Genomic DNA, 22,494 nt, shown 5'->3' with positions numbered 1-22,494 from the left:
TTTTGTTTCAATGTCTATGTGTATTATGATATTATATATATATTTTTCAATTTTCTTAATCTATAAACTGAACCTGCGTTTTCCTTCTCCGCTTTGTAATGAAAGAAAAGCACACAACGGAGAAATACATCTTTTATTGTTTTAAATACTATAAAGTAGGAATGTACAATCAATTGAAAGATAGAATCATTCATTATTTTATTGTCTTAATGCAAATCTAACAAAAAATCAGTTTTTCTAATAATCAACGAATCAATAATTTATTGTCTTGTACACCTTAATCACTGATGTGTCTTAAATTCTTTTGATTCAGAATGTTAATAATATCTGAAGTTTAGTATAATTCATTTAATTTTTTTAAAGGAAATTTATGATGATTAAAAAACCTTATTAATATACTGAGAAATAAAGATTACTTATTTTACGCGAGTACTTAATTTCGCATATCACCCAAGAGAATCAAATCGAAGCCGATAATGATTTATTTAGAAATTTTACATATACAAATGAGAGATAAAAGTAAAAGCTACTTATTTTACCAAGCAATTAGTGCTTCTCTCGAAAGTATACAATAATTTATTCCTTTGCATACATGTATATTAAGGAATCTACAGATATAATTTACAGGTTTTAATGAAAGTCTTGTCTCTGCAATATGGAACCGATTATAAAAAATTCCAACTACGTTGATGTTTGTAGCTTGTATTTTCATGTATTTTAATATTTTTATGTAGTTTCAGTAATTATGAAAAGGATCCAAAATAATAATTAAACAGACATAATTTTAGGAATTATTAGTAATTCTAAGTACAAAAAGTGCAAAAAGATATAAAATACAAAAAAAAAAATTAAAATCAAAATAGGAAAGAAACTATATGAAGTGTCCTGTATTCTTGTGAAAGTCGCAATTATATTAATGGAGAAAAATTCATAGTAACAAAGTTTTCATATGAAATAGAAACACGATTCTAACAGGTAAGATAAACTTATATAAAGTTCAATTATGATAAGGATCATAAAGATCCTTTTTAGAGACCTAAACCTAATTTGAGAAATGATTTGATTTGGATACTCCCTTTAAAACAATTTATAAAAAGACATTCTTTCGATTTTTTTTTTTTTTTACAAAAAAGTATGTTGTGATTTGATACAGACATGTAACATGCTTTTCGAAAATATATTTGTATTTTCATAATGATTTTTATATGTTTCTGCTTTTATCTTAAAAAAAAAACAGGACTGACAAAAATTGAAAAATTATCTTTAATACCTATCACATGCTTTGCAGACACCAAGTCTTTTAGAGGGATCGATGAATCATGAATATGTTTTAACTCTAAATTTCATATTCATTGATACTTTTGAAGCCTTTTAATTGTTTCGGTTTTTATTCATTTAATATTTCAGTAGCTGCATGTAGATTTAAAATAAAGTAGAGAAAAAATTACTGTAAGTAATTAAATAGATAAAAAAATTATGTACTTATTTTAAGTGCACGTGAGTTTTGTGAATAAGATTCAGATAAAACTGAAAATTAACGATTCATCTCTCTTTAATTACCAGTTGAAAAATTTGTGATACATAAAATACTTTTTTTTTTACTTTTAAGAGGTCCATTTTTTAAATTTTTCTCTTAAGAGTTCAATGTTTCCACTTTCAAGCAAGTCTTCAATGTTCATGAGTTCTAACTCCTTGCTCTGAAGTTCTGACATCTTATTCTGAAATGATAGGAATAAACAAATATAGGGATAAATGAAAACAATAATGATCAACTTTGATTGTTTCTTTGATTTTCGTCATTTTAGAAACATATTCAAAATACCAAATATACAGGTATAAGCATAAAAGCATAAGAACCTCAAATAATTCTTTCAAATGATATTTCTTTCTTCTTATTTCTGTGCTTACTTCTTCAAAGTTCTCTTTTAGCTTACGGAAATTGTCCAAGGTCCAATTAATACTACGTGCACCTTCTGTAGATTTAAAAAAAAAATCATTTTAATCGTTCAAAAAAAAAAAAAAAAGAAAAAAAAAGAAAAAAGAAAAGAAAGAAAGAAAAAAACTCTAAAATACAATGAAATTGACAAACTCAAAGTCCTATCACATAGGATTTTATGACATTTGTCAGCTATCATCCCTAAGTATATTTGTGTTATTTAAGTACCTTGTCTTTTACAAATTATTTTTGTTCTTTTTCGATCTTTACCCTCCTCTCTCTCTCTCTCTCTCTCTCTCTCTCTCTCTCTCTCTCTCTCTCGCTCTCTGTCTGTTGTCAAATGTGTTTTCAAAAAAAGAAAGAATTGAAGAAAAACTATATTTTTTACTCTGTTAGGAAAAAACCTGAACAAATATACTGGGAAATTTGCATAAATCTTTTAAAAATATTTTATCACATCATCAATTATCGCCAATCCCCTTCCTCTGGTAATGCCCTTACTCCGTCATTTTTGAGAAACTCCAAGCGTTTTGTCCATGAATGGGATTATGCCAACATTTATTGCATGCTGAAAATCTACAATCAAGCTACTAAAAACAATCAACTTCAAAAAATGTCAAAAGCGAGTTGTATTGAATTATGTGTTTACAAATACATGTAGTACAAGCAATATTTCAGTGACAGAGACTCCGTGTTGGATGAGAACAATCTATAAAGCTTTGATTTAACTGTAAAAATCTGAACAAAAACTTTTAAAAAGTTGGAACGTCAAGGAAAGACATGGGCGCTTCAGAGTTGCATATCTTGTGAAAACAGAGTTAAGTAATAAGATAAATTAAGGCAAGGAAATTATGCATCGAGAACAATTTGTGAGAAAAGAATGTTTATGATTAATGAAAAGGGGTTTTCAATAAGTGGGTATTGGTTTATACTGTGTAAAATGTAGAGGGATAGTATTTTGTTTAGAAATTCTTGACGTTACATTGCCGTTTCATGTAAGTGTGCTCCGCGAGTTCAAAACATGTTGATATAAAATGAAGTAAACTGATTTCTGTTAAATCGAATGGTATTAAACTTCACACATCAACAAATTTTTTTCTACATATTATATTGTGCTTAGATTAAATTGCTAGTGAATAATATAACGAAGATTGATATCGTTCACGAACTTTTCGAACAACCCTCATATCTCCCTGAAGACGCGGCATTGGGCGACAGGGCCCCCTTTCAAAGAAATATCATGTTTTCTGGGTTATGAACGTGTAGACATGGTTATATCAACAACAGTATACAGAGCTATAAAAAATGACACCATTTATTCTACTTGAACGATAGCAAAGAATACTGAAATTTGGAGAAGGAAATAAGTACGAAGAATTTTTCACTTTGTTAAAAAAAAATCAAATGCCCTTTGGTGGTACACTCAGGTTTTAACGATTTGGGCGTTTTGTTTGAATCGGATGAATGTTTTGAAGTAGCAATTATTCCTGCCTTTTCTGCAAGTTATTGGTCCAAACTATGTCAATTATTTGGTCTCATAATGAATTTTATTCAAATGGAATAATTGGTTTTCATCGGCGATAAGTGGTTTTCTTTCACAATTATTTAGAAAACTCATTGGTCGTAATATCTTTAAAAATATACAATTCTATCATGTTGTTTTTGAAATACAAGTGATTCCTTTTTTTTTAAAGTGAACACTTTTTTGGTTAGTTTTGTTGTGTGTGTATATACGACCTTCGGTCCACGGGACACCTACTACTGACTATCTTAGCCACTGTTAACAGAATGATTACTAATCACGACGAACAATTTACTAGGTACACTCGTTAAACATGTAGGTATTTCTTTCAGTGTAAATCAAGTTTAGCATCTCAGGTACAATGTCCAATAAAAGGAAAGTAATTGTCGTTGAGCACTTTACAGTACATGTACTTCATGTGCGGATAAACTTTATAAATACAGATTGAAATTGAACAGCATTCAGGGCAAATGCTTTTCTTCCCTTGTTTAATATTAGTTTTTTATGATTGTAACATACCTAACACAACATCCCCTGTAGCTTTGTCCGTAGCTTCTACATAAGATGTCACAGCATCCCTTTTACGCAGTGTCATTGATCTACATTGTAAAACGCAATACAAATTAAGTATTTATTATCAGTAACATTTTCGACACGTTTAAAAGAACAAAACATATAGAGTAAATGTATTATAGCGAGCGCAGCGAGCGTCGCGAAGCGACGCTCGTCACTGCGAGCTCTTAAAGCAACGCCTGTGCGAAGAGAAAATTCGGACTACTGCACATTCATTCGATAGAATTTTTTGATGCCGTAATTTTGACCCACAATGCATCACTTGTTTAAGTTACGTTAAAGCTACGTTCTCGTGAGAATAGTAGCAAAAGTACTAAAAGTAAACATGCCCTGATTTAATGGAGAAATATTGAAGATAAATAGCAAACGAAACATTCTTCATTTATTTTCAGCACTGTTCAGGGTTCTTTTGGGGAAATGTAACTTACATTCGACGTCATGTGACGTCAGAGTCTAGACACCTCAAATGTCACGTGCAGTTTGATTTACGAGCCCAATTTAAATTCTAATTAAATAAACATCTGCGCTCGCCATAACGGTCGCACCGTCAACATATTATTTGGTGTGTAAGATATTTTGCGGAAACCGACTTTTGAACAAGTTAGTGTAGATTTGATTTGGCGCATGTCTTAATGTTCTTATTTATGAGCGTATTGCAAGACATTTAGCGTTGTACTTGAATTAGCGGGAGTTTATTTCCACCAAAGGCGCTAAAAATAATACACAGCCAAATATAATACGTTTACAGTACACTGCAGTACACTGAAACTACTTTTCTATATCTTTTCAAACCTCAACAAAAGTTAAGAATCCAGTGTTAAACAATAGAATTTTTTCTGTTCGTTAGTCTTGAAAAATTGCAGCTAAATTAAAGCTTTCCTGAACCTATGGGTGTTCAAAACACTCGTTGCACAGTGCGTTTAAGAAGTTGATCCTTACGTCGAGGGTTCGAAAGCAACTCTTTGGCGTAGTTTTTCGGATATAAAGAAACTGAGGTCCCGTGTCTCAGAAGGTGTTAGCACAAAAAAGATCCCTTACTTCTCAGTGGCCGTAAGAGCCATGTACATGACAGAATTTGCAACTCTTCACCGGCAAGTGAAGACGTCTTCATATGAGTGAAAGAGTCTCGAGAGGGACGTTAAACAACGTACAATCAATCAATCAATCGTTGCCCAATCTTTTTTGAATTTGATTTTCATATTTTGAAGTCATGTCCATGGAACAATGAAACATTTCACATAAACAGTTCTCTTGGCAATATTATCAAAAGTACATGTATATATGTAGCATGTTAAAAATCAGAGGTATTTGTTCCTAAATCCTTGAAAATTTAAATCATGATTTAAAAATCAAAAAATATGTTGTAATAATAATACATGTATGATAAATTATTATTAATATCATGATTTGAATTAAAAGAAATCCAACACATATTTTTCTAAGACGGAATCAGTCTTAAAACAAACAATGTTTACATAATTTCACAAAACATCCCACATGAATTCCATTACTTGGCTGCAGCAGATTCTTTTAATATTATATCACATATTTAATTCTCTTACTCTTATAAGGGTACATGAATGAAATAGTTTTCAAGTGTATTTTTCCCGAAAGCATTTTCAATGAGCTTATTACAAAAATCAATGAAAGGTTATGACGCTATGATTTTTTTTTTAATATTCTGGCCCTGTGATCATAGAGCATAAAGCCTGTAAAGTGTTTATGGATAGTCGACAAACTCTCTATATTTGAAGATCACATCACTTTTGTGATGCATTTTTACGTCATATTCTCATTCTGGAATATTTGACGTTGACAAAATTTCAACACCGGATAAAGTTTATAACTCAAGCTTAAGATTTTTCATGATCCCGGGCCTGGTATACGTATTTTATTTAAAAAGAAACTTTGAAGACAAATAAATTCTGCGAAAGCTTTCTAAATCACATATGCATGCAGATTAATTAAGTTATTTAGATAACGACACAATCCCCATCATGAAACCTAACGTTTTCAATGACATTCCAAACCTTCATCACCTGTATACGGGATTTATAATATCTCTCAGTTGATTCAATACGCAAGAGCAAGCTCTAATCGTATGTACAGTTTTTGAAACGAGATAAATTATTGATAAACAAAATAATGAAACAAGAATATCAGCAGTCTCAATTAAAGTCATCATTTCGTCAGTTCGATGGGCAATACAACCCCCTTGTCAGCAAATACAATGTATCATTTAGTCAAATGGTAACTGACGTTTTACATACTTATTGTTAATCCATAATATACACAAGGAATTGAGAACAGACTTTTCGTTTTTTCCCGAACATGACAAGGAGCACACGATGGGTGTGACCTTTTGGCAGGAGATGTTCACTCCCCTATGGCACCTGATCCCATTTTTGATGTATTGGAGTTCCGTCTTTGCTCTGCTCCTATTTTGTATTGATTAATGGACTTTTGTTCTTTTTCTCCATATATTACAAAAAGTCATGCGAGGACTGTGCCACAAAACTTGATCAATAATATCTTCTGTTTCACTAAGACTAAAAACTTGAGTTAAAAAATGGCATACTAACTTATCAACATTTTTTGAATAATGCATAAAAATTTCTATCAAATATCTCTATAAATAATATTTTTCTCCCAGGTGAACGAATCTAGCAAATCAGCTTTTGAAACACCACTGACGTCATACACTGCTCAACAAAATGCTGCTTGATATTTATAATTACCGCCCAACGTCAGCATATTTGACAATCTCTAACTTAAATTAAAAAGAAAATTTCAACAGCCTGGTTGAAAAATTAGGAAAATAAAAAAAAAATCGCCTTATTCAAGGATAATTTTCGTAGATTCTTAGGAAAGTGAATGTATAGAGTGCCTGAAAATACTATGGGAAGCCTTAATCTACCTTTGAGGTGAATATGCAGCAATCCTGATCTGTTTTATCCATCTGAAACAATAAAATTTAAAAAAAAAAATCAGAACTTTGTTGCATGTAACTTAAAACTTTGAAACCAATATTGATAAGATACAGATAAAATTCTTTTAAAAATATTTTTATATATAATTTGTCTCTTAGTTATCCTGCGACTGAACTTTGTTATTTGGATACTATTATTTGAGATGTTATTATTGAAATAAAATTGCATGTAGTGTCCATCTTTTAATTTTATATTGGAATTCGAACAAATTACACAACTAATTAATTGCTTAATATCATTTTTTTCTAGTGAATCTTAACAATTAAATAGATTTCTTTTATTTCAGCTTTAATAACCCTTTCATAGCACCACTTACTCATTTCTATCCTTTTCTTTTCCTGTTCCAAAAACAAGCGATGATCCAGAATTGAAGATTTTGAACGCACTATATATTGAAAAAAAAGTCATCAATTCAAAAATAGTTTCATATCATTAGTAGGTATCTCTATAAAGCATGTTATATTATTGTTTTCAACTCCTAATTAGAAAAAATAGCAAGATTGAAGAGGAAAAATCTGAATAAGTTGAGATTCATTACCGTACTGAAGTAACATGAGGAATCGTTATTTTTTCATTTCATTTGAAAGACCGCAGACGTAAGATTATACAAAATACAAAGTTGTTAGGCCGCGTTCGTGTATGCAGCATTGAAGACGCTAATACATCAAGCTTTACACTTAATGCTGTTCCAAAAAAGTTTTTCATAAAACTCCATTGTATCTTTGTAAGAATATAGAATTTAATAAATTTATTTTGAAAGACATTTGAGACATTTGATTTAAACAGCAGTCGGTTTCAAACAGAACTGACGATGTAGAGGATATTATGGTTCGGAATCCTGTGACTTGAAAACGAGGAAGATTTCTTTTAACCCAATTGAATTCCATAGATATTTCTGAGATTATGAAATACATTAATACGGTCTCTAGTCAAAGTTTTCGTATAACATAAAGGCTTAATTTGTTTTATGTCTCGGATCTTTTCTTATATCAACGTCGTTGTTAACAAACACTTGAGAGTTATTCCTCTTGCTACATACACCGGTATAAACGCTCATCACCGGTGTCATATCTTATGTATCTTTCTTATGACGTATTTCTGTCGTCTGATGTTTTGTTCCCACTATCAAAATTTGCAGGAAAGAACCTGGAATTTTAAGTCCGACAAAGTGAGCACTCTATCATAAAGTTAACAATATGACAATGAAGAAAATATCAGAGATAACAGAATGCAGTTTTTAAAGCGACAACAAAGACGTGGACGTTTAGAAAACATGGATCTCAGTTACAAACGCATTAGTGTAGTGAATCGGAAATTGTAAGTCTGTGAAAAACAAAATATTTCTTCATTTTTTTTTTCAAATTTGTTAATTCATTTGTTTATTGGGTAGTTTTAGTATGTGTATAAAAAAACACGAAAAATTGTCCATGCATATTTTGAAAATGCCCCCATTTGTACGATACGTACAATAAAGGCAAGGTAACAAAATATCATTCTAATTTTTCTAAATATGATACGTACAAGTATATTTCCAAGAATTATTTTTTTTATCATTCCGTTTCCGTAATTTTCAACTAGATTTGGCCTTTTTAAGGTCTTTTACTTATTTTTGGCAAACTTTTCAGTACTTGCAGAACAGCACAGATTAGCTCCAAGCATTTTTTGCGTAGAGGAAATAAACATTTTATAATGTTGATTTCCTTTCTTTCCCTCAAAACAAGGGTACGCTAATGCACTATACTCATTTCTTACATTCAGTTTATAATTAACAATTCTATTTTTATTCTGGTCAGGTGACAAACAACTGATTATTTGGGACTGTGTACGGACAAACCCTATCCATTATAGATTGCTTTTCTACAGATATTCGGTTCACATTAATATTTGTAACATTTTTAAAAAAAAAAAAAAAACATATTAAAACAATGTGCTTAGACCACATTTTCCATTTGGGTCCTTAGCATAGCTGAGTAGTCAAAAAAGGGTAGAGCCCAGAATTTCAACTTTCAATATCTCTTTACCTGTCAATAATTTCTTTAAAAAAATCTTGAACAAACAAAAGCAATGTTAAACTTTCATGTGATCTTAACAATAAAAATAAATAAATAAAAAAACAAGTAAGCCCATGGGTCACATCGCTCACCTGAGTAACTTTGGTGATGCAGTTCTTTACCAGATTTCCCTACCCCGGATTTTAACAATTTAGATTTTTTGCCCCTACCCCAAGAAAATATTTCGTCCATCGGATTCACTTCCGGTCCAACCAGGAGTAATCAGAAATGGCTTGAACAGGATTCCAAGTCACTGGGTATTGAAGGATTGAAGAGACTAGAGACACCTTTGATTTAACTTATAGTGACATCCCTTCCGGTTAAATAAGACGGAATATCTACTTGTTGCCTTGAAACGAGCTAGGTTCTAGGTTAGTTTCCTTTTTTTTCTTTTTTAAGAAATCAGCTTAATGAAAATATGTATAAACATTGAAATAAGTTAAGAAATTGTAGCCGGTGAAACAATAACGTTGATAAGAATCCATTCACTTCCGAGTAGTTTTGTGAAAACGACTTGAGAATTTATATTCTCCTATGAATTTATTTTTCTCTTCATAAATTCTATCCTTCGTCTATATATTTCATATTTATATAAATCAATTACATATAACTTCCAAGGGTTTTATCTAGGATCTTACTCAAGACATTAATTGACGGAGTTATTTGTTCTCCATACTTTTATTAGGAAATTATAAGATAGACACAATATAAATCCTTATTATCCTTGTCCTTCCTTAGTTTTATCTTTTGCTACACTTGTTTTTACACTTACAAGTACTTCAGCCTGACGTCTTGGATTGACAAAACTTCAAATACAGACAATGAAGGTGCTAATTTTGCTTGTGTATCCTAAAAATTAAACATTAAATTAATCATTCTCAACTATAATCAACTATGTAAAATTACTTGATATTAGTGTAATTATTAAAAACTAATTGTTTGCTTTACATTACCTCCTTCTTAATGTAAATGTACATTCCTCCATTCTTTATAACACACCAATATTTCTTCCATTGTCCGGATAGAAAGCCCTTTTTGTCATTCATTTTATAGAGCCATCCCTCGTATTCACCTTTACCAAGATCTTGGCAACTCACTCGATGATCTGTATAATTTAGTAAAGTTCAACGAAAAAGTTATAGAAATAGTAGATTATTTTATGTGTGCAAATTGTTGTGTTTACATTTTAATAGAAGAAACCTTCGTAGAAATTGGAATTTATACCAAGGAATGTAGAATCCTTCTTGGGTCTCATAATTGGTATCTGAAAATACAGAATACAACATAAAATCAACCCATGTAAAAAAAAAAACAATGAGGATTGTTATCAGAACAATTTTCCTAGAAATGATACTTACTTCTTCTTCTTCTTCTTCTTCTTCAAGGATCTCTGGGTTCACATGATTATCATCATTGCTTAAAAGATGTAGACAAGAGAATTAATTCCTAGTTCGTTTGTTACTTAAAAACACGTTTTAATTATAATAAGACACTATTACAATGACATTGCAAAAATAAGGTATTTTGCACTATATTATAATGCTTTTCTTACTCCCAAAGTCAAATAAAATTGAATTTTTGTTAAATGAATTTTATGCATCACGTAAGGAAATGGCAATATTAACTTTGACATCAAAGAAAAATAGAATAACCAGAAAATAAAAAAAAAATAAATATCGAATGAATTTAAGGCGAAAAAAATGACCCACTTTAAAATTGCCACTGATTTTATTATTCCTACATGTAAATGTTTTTAAACGTCATTGCACCTATCGACAATAAAAATGAATGGAGATAAAGAGGCGGACTTTTCACATTTAAAATGCATTAAAATTGGGTATATATGTAGTAGGATATTTCAATGATATTTAAGTCATGCGATAACATGCAGTTTCCTTATCATAAATTATGATTAAAGAATATCTATTTGTTAACATGTGTTTTCCATTAACTTTCATATAATGTAAAACCAGTGCGAGTTTTAAGTTATATTTTGATAATGTCATGGAGCACAGGGCGTTTCTCCATGTCACTTGATCCTGATGTTTAATGGGTTTTTTTCTGTTCCTGATTCGTTTTGTTTTAAAAGAATTTTGAGCTGTTCCTTATCTTCATACAGTGTAAATTTCATTGCATAATATAGAAAAATATTCGCACACTACGTAAATAATCAACGTACACTTATTCTTGCAAGTCAAGCAATTGCAATACTGTTAATATCTACATATACAATTTTAACAGGTCTTTAATACCTAAAACATAATTGGTAAGTTTCGAACCTTAAGGGGATGAAGGACCTTTAGCTGAAAAAATACCTGTCATTTAATTTTTTTCATATTTTGTATATATTTTATTTAGAATGTCCTACATACTATAAAGCAGACATATCAATAGGTTTCTAGACTTATTTCTGAGATATTGAGTGACAAATACCATACCCCACAGTGTCTGAGCGGAGTTTTTATTCTCCGTGTTTCTGGGTCCATTACTCGGTCGATAATTGAAATTTTTCATCATAGATAAAAAATATACCAGCGGAAATGTGTCTTTTAAAATATTTTAGAGTATGAATAGGGTTAAAAATTCGAAAAAGCAAGATTCTTTTGTAACACCACATCTGGAGACGGAAATTTACGACTTTTTTAGGACAACTTAAACCATAAAAAAATTAATTTGCAAAAAATCCTATCATTCAATATTTGAAAAGGACAAGTGCACTTAAGCAATACTTAATGGGCCCTTTTTATGTGCCATTTTACTTCAGAATTTATTACTAAATCTTTCTGCGTTGGTAATAGTTAGATACTAGTGGATAATTCTAATTAAAAAGCACGATAAGCAGCACCTAAATCAGCATGGATATGAAACAATTGAATATTTTTGAATGCCTTTGGACATCCTAAAAATCCGGAAAAGTCTTACTGAACCTTCTTTTAGTTTCGTTTATGTAAATCAAAGGGAATAGATATTTAAATCGATACTTGAACAATCTGATGGTGGATCATAGTCGGGCGCGTTTGCGGAATGATATGTCTTGCGCCAAACCTGTTTTTAAAAATATTGAATGAAGTTGTGTAGTTGCCTGTTGCTAAATTAAATGATTAAACTAAGAAATTGGTACTCTTGCATTTGAAAAATTACAATTATAATAGTTCCATTGAATTCGAAATTAAAAAGGAGTGTTATAGGTGGCTTTCAATACCTGTTTTATTGTCTTGCTTGAAGGTTAAAAATGTTTGACACTTTATAAACGACATTAAGCTCTCTTTACCCTCCCGTGTTCTAAAAAACAAATACACACAAACATCTCTAAGCGGCATGACTTTGACTTACTGAAACAACACCTGCCTATGATTTACTGTTTACAGTGAGCACTTTTGAGGAATGTTTACCTGGGTAGAACTCACTTGACTATCAGTATTTTAAATAATTTATTCTACTTGTGGGTTCAACATGGGTCATACAGGTAAATAGCTCTCACTTGCTATAGAAAAAACATTGTACTTTTTATACATTTTCAAAATTTTAAGTACGAGCCTAATCGTGTGCAAATTTCATACTTTCACACAAGTTTTATAAATGTATTATACGTCTTTTGTCATTCGCACAAGTTTGCACAACGTTAGGCTCATGGTTAACAAAAGCTCTAAAATGAGTGACTGTTCTCGATTTACTATAGAAAATCACAAATGTCGGCAGACCCCTACAACATTGTATACTTTTGTTCTTTGTATATTCGTGGATTTCAGCGGTAAAATTTGTTGAATCGTATGGTTTAGATATCAATTAATGATTTGAGATGAAAAATTTTGCTTAATTTGATTGTTTATTTTTTCACATTTTACCGGGGCCCATAAGTGCACTCGTTCTTTACGTCGAAGTTCAAGGTTGTCATTGTATTGATTAACTGTAAAAATATCGATTGGTGAAGCTGAGCTCAATATTGCACGGGGCAAAGTTAAACGAGTCATGATCATGAGAAAAACGTGTCATGTTTACATTTCTCGAGTACGGGAAAACCCAACTATGACGTCACACATTCCCGAAATAAGCGAAATAAGACAAAACCCACTAACCGTTTTTACCGTGTATGATCTTACTGAACTAAGAGATCCACTATGACTTCAAAGACGCACTGGACGCGCAGAGTAGGGAAACGGCAGAGTGGATTAATCTATTCCGTAATTTGATAATATTTGCAAGAAATTTTGAATGTTTTTAGATATTTTTATACTAGATGGTGAACGCAAACAAACAGTCAAAAAAATTATACAAGTACTGTGGTTTCAATCTCGTTTTGTACATATTTTATCAGAGATTATGACGTAAATCAACTGAGTCACGTGACCATACATCCTTCATCCCCTTAAGGTACATGTATTCAATCCTAATAGCAACAGATTGTATGAAAATGAATACATAAAATGCGTGTAATTGTTGATTGATTGTATACTGTTTAACATCCCTCTCCAGAATATTTCACCGATATGGAGACGTCGTGTAATTGTTGAATACCAGTACATTTAGACAAACTTCATATTTATTATTATTAGGGTGGGATTTGTCCTAATTTATAACCTTGAATTTTCGTAAAAGTGTCCCCCTATTTCAAATTAATAAAAAAAAAATTAATTTTGAAAATATTATCTGTTAAAAAAAATTGTTGTCTACGAAAGCCTACAAGGGTCAAATTAGAAAATGAAGAAAAAAAAAATAAGTCGTAATAACGACTTTTTATCTCGTTATTACGACTTTTTATCTCGTTATTACGACTTTTTATCTCGTAATAACGACTTTCTTAAGTCGTAATAACGACTTTTTATCTCGTTATTACGACTTTTTATCTCGTTATTACGACTTTTTATCTCGTAATAACGACTTTATTAAGTCGTAATAACGACTTTTTATCTCGTTATTACGACTTTTTATCTCGTAATAACGACTCACTTAAGTCGTAATAACGACTTTTTATCTCGTAATAACGACTTTTTATCTCGTTATAACGACTTTATTAAGTCGTAATAACGACTTTTTATTTCGTTATTACGACTTTTTATCTCGTAATAACGACTTTTTTTCTCGTAATAACGACTTTTTATCTCGTAATAACGACTTTCTTAAGTCGTAATAACGACTTTTTATCTCGTTATTACGACTTTTTTTAGTAAGATTATTTTCAATAGTTTGCTATTTTTGACCTTTCCGTATTACGGAAACTCATGAACACCTCGTGATGTTGATTTATACATCAAACTGACAAAAGAAAATGAGTATCATCTGCTTATCAGGCACGTTGCAGGGTGGAGGTGGAGGCTTCCCCAATATTTTCTCAAACATAACTTTCCTGCTGATGAAAAAGTTCATTGCCGCCCCCAACATTTTTTGTTGCAATATAGCCAAATAAGGGTGATGTGGTAGTTTAATTTAAATCTGGTACGGAAAGAAGTTGCCAATATATGGTAATTTGTTTATATATAGCATAGACTTTCACGTTGATATTTTGAAAGTTTTTGTCTGTGAACGAGGAATGCAAAAGTACATTTGAACAGCAATTTTAACCCCTTTTTTGCAAATAAATACATAATGTAGCCTACTTAGGCATTGATAATTGGGGCTTAATGAGTAGCCCCCAAACATTTTTTGTTGGTTTAGCCCCCCCCCCCCTTTCAGTTTGCTTTCGACACTCGCTTATGTATCATATATAATATTTTGGAATGATTTCTGCGATGTACAGCATTAATGTCTTCAATTTAGCGGCATAATGATTTAGATTATAAGTGTGTAAACAAAACAAGTCCAAATATAGTCAATAATTACAGATAATAATAAATATAAATAAATAAATTGTCAAACTCTGGTGCAACTGTTTTGACAATTTTATAACTAAACAATCATCGCGTTTTCAGCTGCACGACACCGTTATACCGGGCACGTTTCCGTTTTATCTCCAAGAAGGATCGAGTTAAAAAAAATGTTTCAAATGGAAAAAAAAATAAATAAAAAGTCGTTATTACGACTTAAGAAATTCGTAATAACGAGATAAAAAGTCGTTATAACGACTTTAAAAAGTCGTTATTATGAGATAAAAAGTCGTAATAACGAGATAATAAGTCGTTATTACGACTTAAGAAAGTCGTTATTACGAGATAAAAAGTCGTTATTACGACTTAAGAAAGTCGTATTTAGAGATAAAAAGTCGTAATAACGAGATAAAAAGTCGTTATTACGACTTAAGAAAGTCGTAATAACGAGATAAAAAGTCGTTATTACGAGATAAAAAGTCGTTATTACGACTAAGGAAAGTCGTTATTACGAGATAAAAAGTCGTTATTACGAGATAAAAAGTCGTTATTACAACTTAAGAAAGTCGTTATTACGACTTAAGAAAGTCGTAATAACGAGATAAAAAGTCGTTATTACGACTTAAGAAAGTCGTATTTAGAGATAAAAAGTCGTTATTACGACTTAAGAAAGTCGTAATAACGAGATGAAAAGTCGTAATAACGAGATAAAAAGTCGTTATTGCGAGTTAAAAAGTCGTTATTACGAGATAAAAAGTCGTTATTACGACTTAATTTTTTTTTCTTCAATTTCTAATTTGACCCTTGTAGGCTTTCGTAGTTGTCTTTTATTTTTATTGATTCAATGCATCTTTCCACCACAGTATTTGATTATTATCTTATCCAAATTTTATTAATATAAAAACGCTTTTCTCCTATGGCTTCAATGCAACATATTTTGATTAACTACCGCTTAGCTAATGAGATTTTAACAATTCTCGCAGAAAATCCTTTTTACTATATAAATCTTTATTTTGATTTTAGAGTATTATGTACTTGATGGACATTTAAAGATAGAGACTTGGTTCCATTTGGGATGGAATACCTAAAAAAGGAGCTTTTACTGAAATTCAGAAAAAAAAATAGTTTTCATGATATTGAACAATCAATCCTTGCAGAGGTAGTTTTCGTAGATAAATAAAAATATAACAGTCAAAATCTTTGACATGACTTTGTTTAAATAACATTTAGATAAAATGTTATTTTTAAAAGTAATTTCTATAATTGAAAAAAGCAAGTTTGAAAAATACTTATGAATAAAAGACTCATGCAGCACAAAGAAAATGTGCATTTTTTAGATTAAAAAACAAAAAACAAAAAAAAACCCTCCTATTTGATATTTATCACTGCATTTATTCAAACAATAGAAATTGTTTCTTACGAGGGCCGTTCAAAAATTACGCGGACTTGTTGCACAGAAAAAATATTTGACGACATAATCGGGCAAAATGTCACACATAACATAAAAGAATCTTTACTTGTATAGTCTTCAAAATTTCATATCAAAATGTTGTAAATTGGTATCAATTTTGGGTGATTTTTCTGGACATATTATTAAGTCACGGAGCAGCAAATCTTCGACGTCACTGGTATTATAAAATATCTGAGCTTGCATTTTCTCAACTTTTTTCAAGAGTTCCTGTACAGTTTGAGTTACCTTATCTACTTAACATCCATACACCATTTTTTGTCAAGCTTAAAATCTATGAAACAATAAGCTTAAAATCTATAAAACAGGTAAAACATATTTTTTTTGTTTTAAAACCAAAAACTGCAGCAGGTATTTATGAGATATGGTGAGTCATTGGTAACTTTCAATCACGTTTTTTTACAGTCCGAGTAAAGTTTTCGCCGAAAACCTTCTTCCCACCCTCCCGTATAGCCCTTTTACAAAGCTTAAACGGTCTAAAATTCCAATTTGCTATTTGTAGGCAAATGTAGTTTACTACATGTTTTATTATGCATATTTTGGATTTATGTTGACGATACTTCGAGCATTACACATAATTTAACGAAAAGGTGGTGCTCCGTCAATTCAGGAGACGTCATTTTCACAGTCATTTTCACATGAATCACTTCGGAGAAAAATTTCTATATTTCTGTAAATACTTCAAATATCATATCAGAAATTAAAATACATAATGATAAAACAATATAAAGATAAATTTGAGAAAATTGTCGAAAAATATCGCAAATAATAGAAAATTAATGAGTTCAATTTTGGATTCCGTAAGTTTCTGTTTCAAATTTTTTGTCGTGCGCTGTATCTCTCTATCAGCGATATCAACACAGCGATAATTTTGGGAGAATTTTCTAAAATACCAAAATTTTGCCCAAAATGTATTGGAATCTTTGAGATACATATTTCTGTGAATTTTCTTAACTATATGACGTCTGTAAGATTAAATAATAGCACAGTCCGCGTAATTTTTGAACGACCCTCGTATTGAGGAAAACTTTGCTGTAGAATCAGAGCCACAATCATTTTTGCTGTAAATAACCTGGTATTTATTAATAACAGAAGTATTTTTCGAGAACGAAAAACAAGTGTTGTAAAACTTTTTCATACATACATTGCATGTATATACAGTTATTACATTATTTATGTTTAGGATTTCAAACCTGAGTTGGTGTTCCTCTTCAGATAAATCTATATCATCTTTGACGGTAAAATCCTATAAGTAATCAATAAGGCGCGAACATAATTCATAAAACAGTGAATTTTATTTTCAAAGAATTTTGGATTTAAATTGCTATTCTGATATATTTTTTGCTGGTAAAACAGAGTTACCTTTTTGTTGAAAACATAAATCTTTTAAACAAATACTCAATTGCAGTACAAACATGTAGTTTATGCATTATGCACTTCATTAATATTTATATTTTCTCTATACATTTTTTTCAAATGAACCCTCCGACAAACAGCTGCAAAACATATTCTAGAGAACCAAAACATTTCATGATTCTTTTTTCAAGACAATTCATATCATTTATGTAGTATTTATGTTAACATTACAATTAGCTCTACAGTTAACATTTTTATTACATTATAAATTATCTTTTATTTAGTTGAAATAAAAACTTGGCACTTTAAGTCCTTACTGAATATTTGTTTCATATCTCTTTAATTGTACCTCAGCTGCAGGTAGATCTTTGTTTTGTAGCATATCTTTGTAACATCCTGATATCTCATTACCATTTTGCTCACGTCTGATATCTGAGTTATCTGCAATATCCACCGTTCTAGAAGGATTGCCTTGCTCATCTTCGCAATGTTTCTCTTTAGGTCTCTTTTCGTTATTTCCCGTATCATTGTCAGTCCATTGTTGTGTGGACAGATAATCTTGCCTCCCTTTGTTCTCCATAGTGGAATTGTCTGAGAAATAAAACTATATCCTATCTGTAAATCTTTATGTATATTTTCAACAAAGGTCGTTGTATTGCAACCAAAACACTTTTTGATTTCCTTGAATTTCTATTTGATTGTATAATTATCAACGAAAAAATATTTTGTAGATTTTGTAGGTTATATGAAAAATGTTAAAAATTGGCAAAATGGCGTAAATGTGCCACACGAATTTTTACAGAATAATAGAGTTATGTAATTATGAAATCATACATATATACTATCTATATTGCAATGTTGACATTATTGTGAAAAAGAGATATATGTGCTTCAACGGTACATGTACAATGGTTCTACTGAAAACTTGTCAACATGTTATTTACATTGAAAAGTAATATACCCCTTTAATCCTAAAATTTGCAGTTGATTTTCATACTTGATACATTGTTCATCAATTTACAAATTAAATTTTAAATATCTACGAACATATTGTCAAATCCACCAAACTTTACATTTATGATATTGGTGATATCGCCCTAAGACATCAAGGTGTCATGTAACGTTACGATTCATCTCAAAGCTTGGAAATCTGCAAGAAGATCTACACCTACCCTAGAATATTTCGAATACTCACACTTAGCAGACAAATGACCTATCCATCGCAACCGTCTGACTTTTTTGCACAAGTATGCCTGTCTAATGCTCTAAATACATTAAACTACAGTTTCTCGATAGAAAAAGTCTGCGTTGAAATCATTTCTCACTTTTATCGGTTTCCATTTTTTCTTAAAGGAGACCTGTGTCCGAGGAGTCTTTAAATGAAATTTTCAAAACTTTGTTATTTCTTTCCATGCTACTTGCCTTTAATTTTTCAGCATTAAATCAATACCCTTATATGCTGATTTTACACTGGATCACGTGTGTGAAGTGATAAAAATAGATTATTTACAGACATTAATTTTCTACCAAAAAGTGCTAAAAAAGAACCAATTTTTTAAAATCACAGTCAAACTATATTTTTTTTTTACTTGTATCTTTAAAAAATGAAAGCAAATTCATAGTAATTCATTATGCATGAAAATAAGAACCGAGCACAATCTGAGTATCACTCCATTTTTCCTGTTGTATTTTTAAAAATTCCGTCGTACATAATAGGTAATATGTTTAAAAAGTATTTGTGTGAAAATTTTGTATTTTTTATTTTTTTGAAGACAGTGGCTGATCATTTTATTTTTTTTATTTTATTGAAGAAAGTATATTTTATGATAAGATAAACAAGAAATATGAAGTTTTCTTTAACTTTCTACCCTTGTGTCATAAAAATTGACCTTTCCTCACTAAGACACAAGTAAGTAAGCAGTAACAAACATCTGAACATCAAACTATTTTCGCGGAAGAAATTATGTTTTGATTAGTAGCAACTATATCACTTATTACTCTTTTATTTTTGAGTGCTATTACTGTCACCGTATTACATTTGGCTGTATATTTTTTAGCGGGTTTATTGGAAAGAAACTTCCGCTAGGTCAAGTACGAAACTAAATGTCTTTCACATTTTAACATAATAGAGAATATCAAAAATTGCGCTAAATGAAATCTACACTAACGTGTTCAAAAATCAATTTCCGTCCGGATATCGTACACGCTAAATATAATACATTTACAGTATTCTATTTCTCTCCCCCTTTTCTCATTCAGCTACATGTACATGTATATACCAACACCTATTAGAACTTAGGAATGGCTTAACACCTAAATCTACCAATCAATAAACAAAAATAGCTACAAGTTCTTTTTCAAAATCTTTTTTTTTAATTTTATCGAGAAAATACAGTTAATGTTGAACATGAAATTGAGCACAGTTACCTTATTTAACGCGCTTTCTTTGCTGAATTTTATTTTATATTTTTGCACTTATATCTGTCTTTCATAGACTGAGATATTTTTTTCACAACTGAAATTGCAACCAACCGAAGACAATTCTTATGTTAACAAACTCTATAAATGAAATAAAATTGTTATAATGATGGATAAATTTTCTTTTCTTAAATTGTGTAGTACGTTATTTAACATTAATAATGTTAGACCTATATAACAGTTGCAAAAGTCCAAACGTATAAAAGAAACGTCGCTATTGCGACGTTAAATAATGCTGCTCTACAACAACATTAGGCCCCCTTAAGATGATGTCATTACATTCTTTTAAACTCGCCATTGTCGTATACAGTGTATATACTGAAGGTTAAATTATATTCTTTAAGAGGAATGAAGCTGAGTTTGATTTTAATAATCAAGCTTAGCAATTAAAATATATAAGAGATTGGTAGTCTGCTAAAAAAACAAAAAAAAAAAAAAAAAGAAACAAAAACAACAACAAAAAAACAAACAAACAAAAAAAAAAAAACAAATAAACATATAACTAACAGAAAAATGCATTTTTCCCATTTAAAAGAGAAAAACCGTTGAAATAAAAAATCACTCTTTTTGTAAATTAAACCCGTTAAAAACCCCAAGATACATATAGTAAGTTAATTATAAATGAAGTGTTAAATTTCTCATTCCTGTTTTTAATGATCCACATTAACAACAATTAAGTAAGAAGAATTTTGATATAAAAAATTATATGAACATGTAACAGTAAAACTTACGTTTTGAGAAGATAGACCAGTTTTGCATTTAATTCCTTGTTTTAATTTAGGATAACACATTAAACCAATTTTTTTTCCATTACTTTTTCTTTCGAAACAAATTTCTTACCTTGGGGTGAGCGATTGCAGGTGTGATGTGTCGAAAGTATTTTGCAATCTACCTTCTCGGAAACCTATTTATATATGTACAATGAATGACCAAATACACGTGTCACAACGCTTTTCAAACTTCGTTTCGATATCTAAAACTGTGTATATTGAAATACAAATTAATCGAAACCAGTGGCAAACAACTCTTTATACAAAAAAGGTTCCAAAGTGTGAAAGCCCTCCTGTACCTGTCAGAAATCAAGTAAATGACAAAGATGATTAAAATATAAATAAAGAATATATTTACTCACGTGATCCGGTCTTGTCTGTTTTCTGCCGTCGTTGTTGCTGTCGTCTTTAGCCTTCGTAAGTGTTGTTGTTAATTTTTCACATTTTCAGCTTCTTCACAAGAACTACTGGGCTGATTTCAACCAAACTTGGCACAAATTATCCTTTTGATGAAGGAAAATCAAATCAAATCAAAACCAAAGGGAATGAAGAACAAAATAGTAAAAAAATGACATCATTTAAAAATCTTCTCAAAAACTACTGGGCTAGGAAAGTAAAACTCTTTTGGTATCATCCTCATGTAGTGTGGATTCAGGTTTGTTCAAATCATAACCCCTGGGGGTAGGGTGAAACAACAATGACATTTCAAATTTTAATATAGAAATACGAGTATAAAAGAATAATGTTTTATAATCTTTTCCGCAATACCCACAATATCAAGAAAGATGAAACTCATGTGGAATCATTCTTAGGTGGTGTAGATTCATGTTTGTTCAAATCATGACCGCTATTTGTAGGTCTAGCTAGGATGGGACCACAATAGACGTTCAAATTTTTGCATTCGTTTAAGCAAAAACATTAAAAATAATCTTCTGAAGAACTTCAAAGGTATGATGTGTCTTAAATTCAAGATTGTTTAAATCATGTTCACCGGTGGTAGTGTGCGGTTACAATTAGGAGATATAGGGTTTACATAGATATACAGAATTTTTTTTCTCCAAATAATCGTTCTCACGAAAAGCAATACCATGATTAGTGATAGTGTCCATGGATGCATCCTCAGGTAGTGTAGATTCAAATTTGTTTAAATTACAAATCCCAGGGTAATGGTGGGGTCATGATGGTGGATCAAAGTGTAACATAAGAAAACAAAAGAAAAAAAATCTTATTTTCAAGAACAGAAAACCTATGTTTGATCATTTTGACTTATAGTTCTCATGTTGTGAATATTATTCACTAGTTAAAAAGATCTTATTGGTGGAGTCAGTCAGTCTCGTGACCGTTGTTTTTGCCCTGCACCAAAACGTCGTGTTTCACGATTTTGATGTTTCAATGCAACGACTGATATGGAAATGAATGAGTCAGATTGCCTTGTTTATCGTTTGTTGATTGTGTCGATTCAAACGTGTAAATATAATTACTTAAAAAAGTGTTCTCATGGGTAGGTTTTGAATGTTTCTGGTGTGTAAATCACAAGGATTTGGCACAA

The 22,494-nt window shown here is 30.6% G+C and overlaps 1 protein-coding gene across 5 annotated transcripts; it reads right to left on the bottom strand.

The window, feature by feature from the left end:
• Nucleotides 1–1,497: 1,497 nt before the first annotated feature.
• Nucleotides 1,498–21,174, bottom strand: LOC134273492 (uncharacterized). 5 transcript variants are annotated; one of them, XM_062755688.1, is made up of 12 exons: nucleotides 21,016–21,174; nucleotides 18,047–18,288; nucleotides 17,535–17,587; nucleotides 10,431–10,488; nucleotides 10,297–10,336; nucleotides 10,026–10,177; nucleotides 9,845–9,921; nucleotides 7,338–7,406; nucleotides 6,949–6,990; nucleotides 3,978–4,057; nucleotides 1,858–1,973; nucleotides 1,498–1,718 (listed from the first exon to the last, which is right to left on the bottom strand). In XM_062755688.1, the coding sequence occupies exons 2-12, from the start codon at nucleotides 18,275–18,277 to the stop codon at nucleotides 1,605–1,607; spliced, it is 1,032 nt and encodes a 343-aa protein (XP_062611672.1). In that variant the 5' UTR covers nucleotides 18,278–18,288; nucleotides 21,016–21,174; the 3' UTR covers nucleotides 1,498–1,604. The 5 variants fall into 5 exon arrangements, with proteins under 5 accessions (XP_062611672.1, XP_062611673.1, XP_062611670.1 ...); XM_062755689.1 differs by having other exon boundaries at nucleotides 18,047–18,301; nucleotides 21,016–21,036; XM_062755686.1 differs by lacking the exon at nucleotides 21,016–21,174 and adding an exon at nucleotides 20,907–20,979.
• Nucleotides 21,175–22,494: the final 1,320 nt, after the last annotated feature.

This window comes from Saccostrea cucullata, unplaced genomic scaffold (genome assembly GCF_032062105.1).
Source record: "Saccostrea cucullata isolate Sc308-1 unplaced genomic scaffold, CSIRO_AGI_Scuc_v1 ctg223, whole genome shotgun sequence".
Classification (NCBI taxonomy): domain Eukaryota; kingdom Metazoa; phylum Mollusca; class Bivalvia; order Ostreida; family Ostreidae; genus Saccostrea; species Saccostrea cuccullata.
Note: the sequence above shows the minus strand (reverse complement) of the source record. Positions and strands in the feature narration are given on the sequence as shown.

Bases quoted from the DNA above. Each gene is read 5' to 3' on its own strand.
- LOC134273492 (XM_062755686.1), bottom strand. From the start codon at position 20,934: ATGCAAAACTGGTCTATCTTCTCAAAAC. The intron at 9,922-10,025 runs GTAATGTAAAGC...TTTAATTTTTAG, and splicing joins ACATTTACATTAAGAAGGAG to GATACACAAGCAAAATTAGC. The intron at 1,719-1,857 runs GTTCTTATGCTT...CTATCATTTCAG, and splicing joins ATTTGAAAGAATTATTTGAG to AATAAGATGTCAGAACTTCA.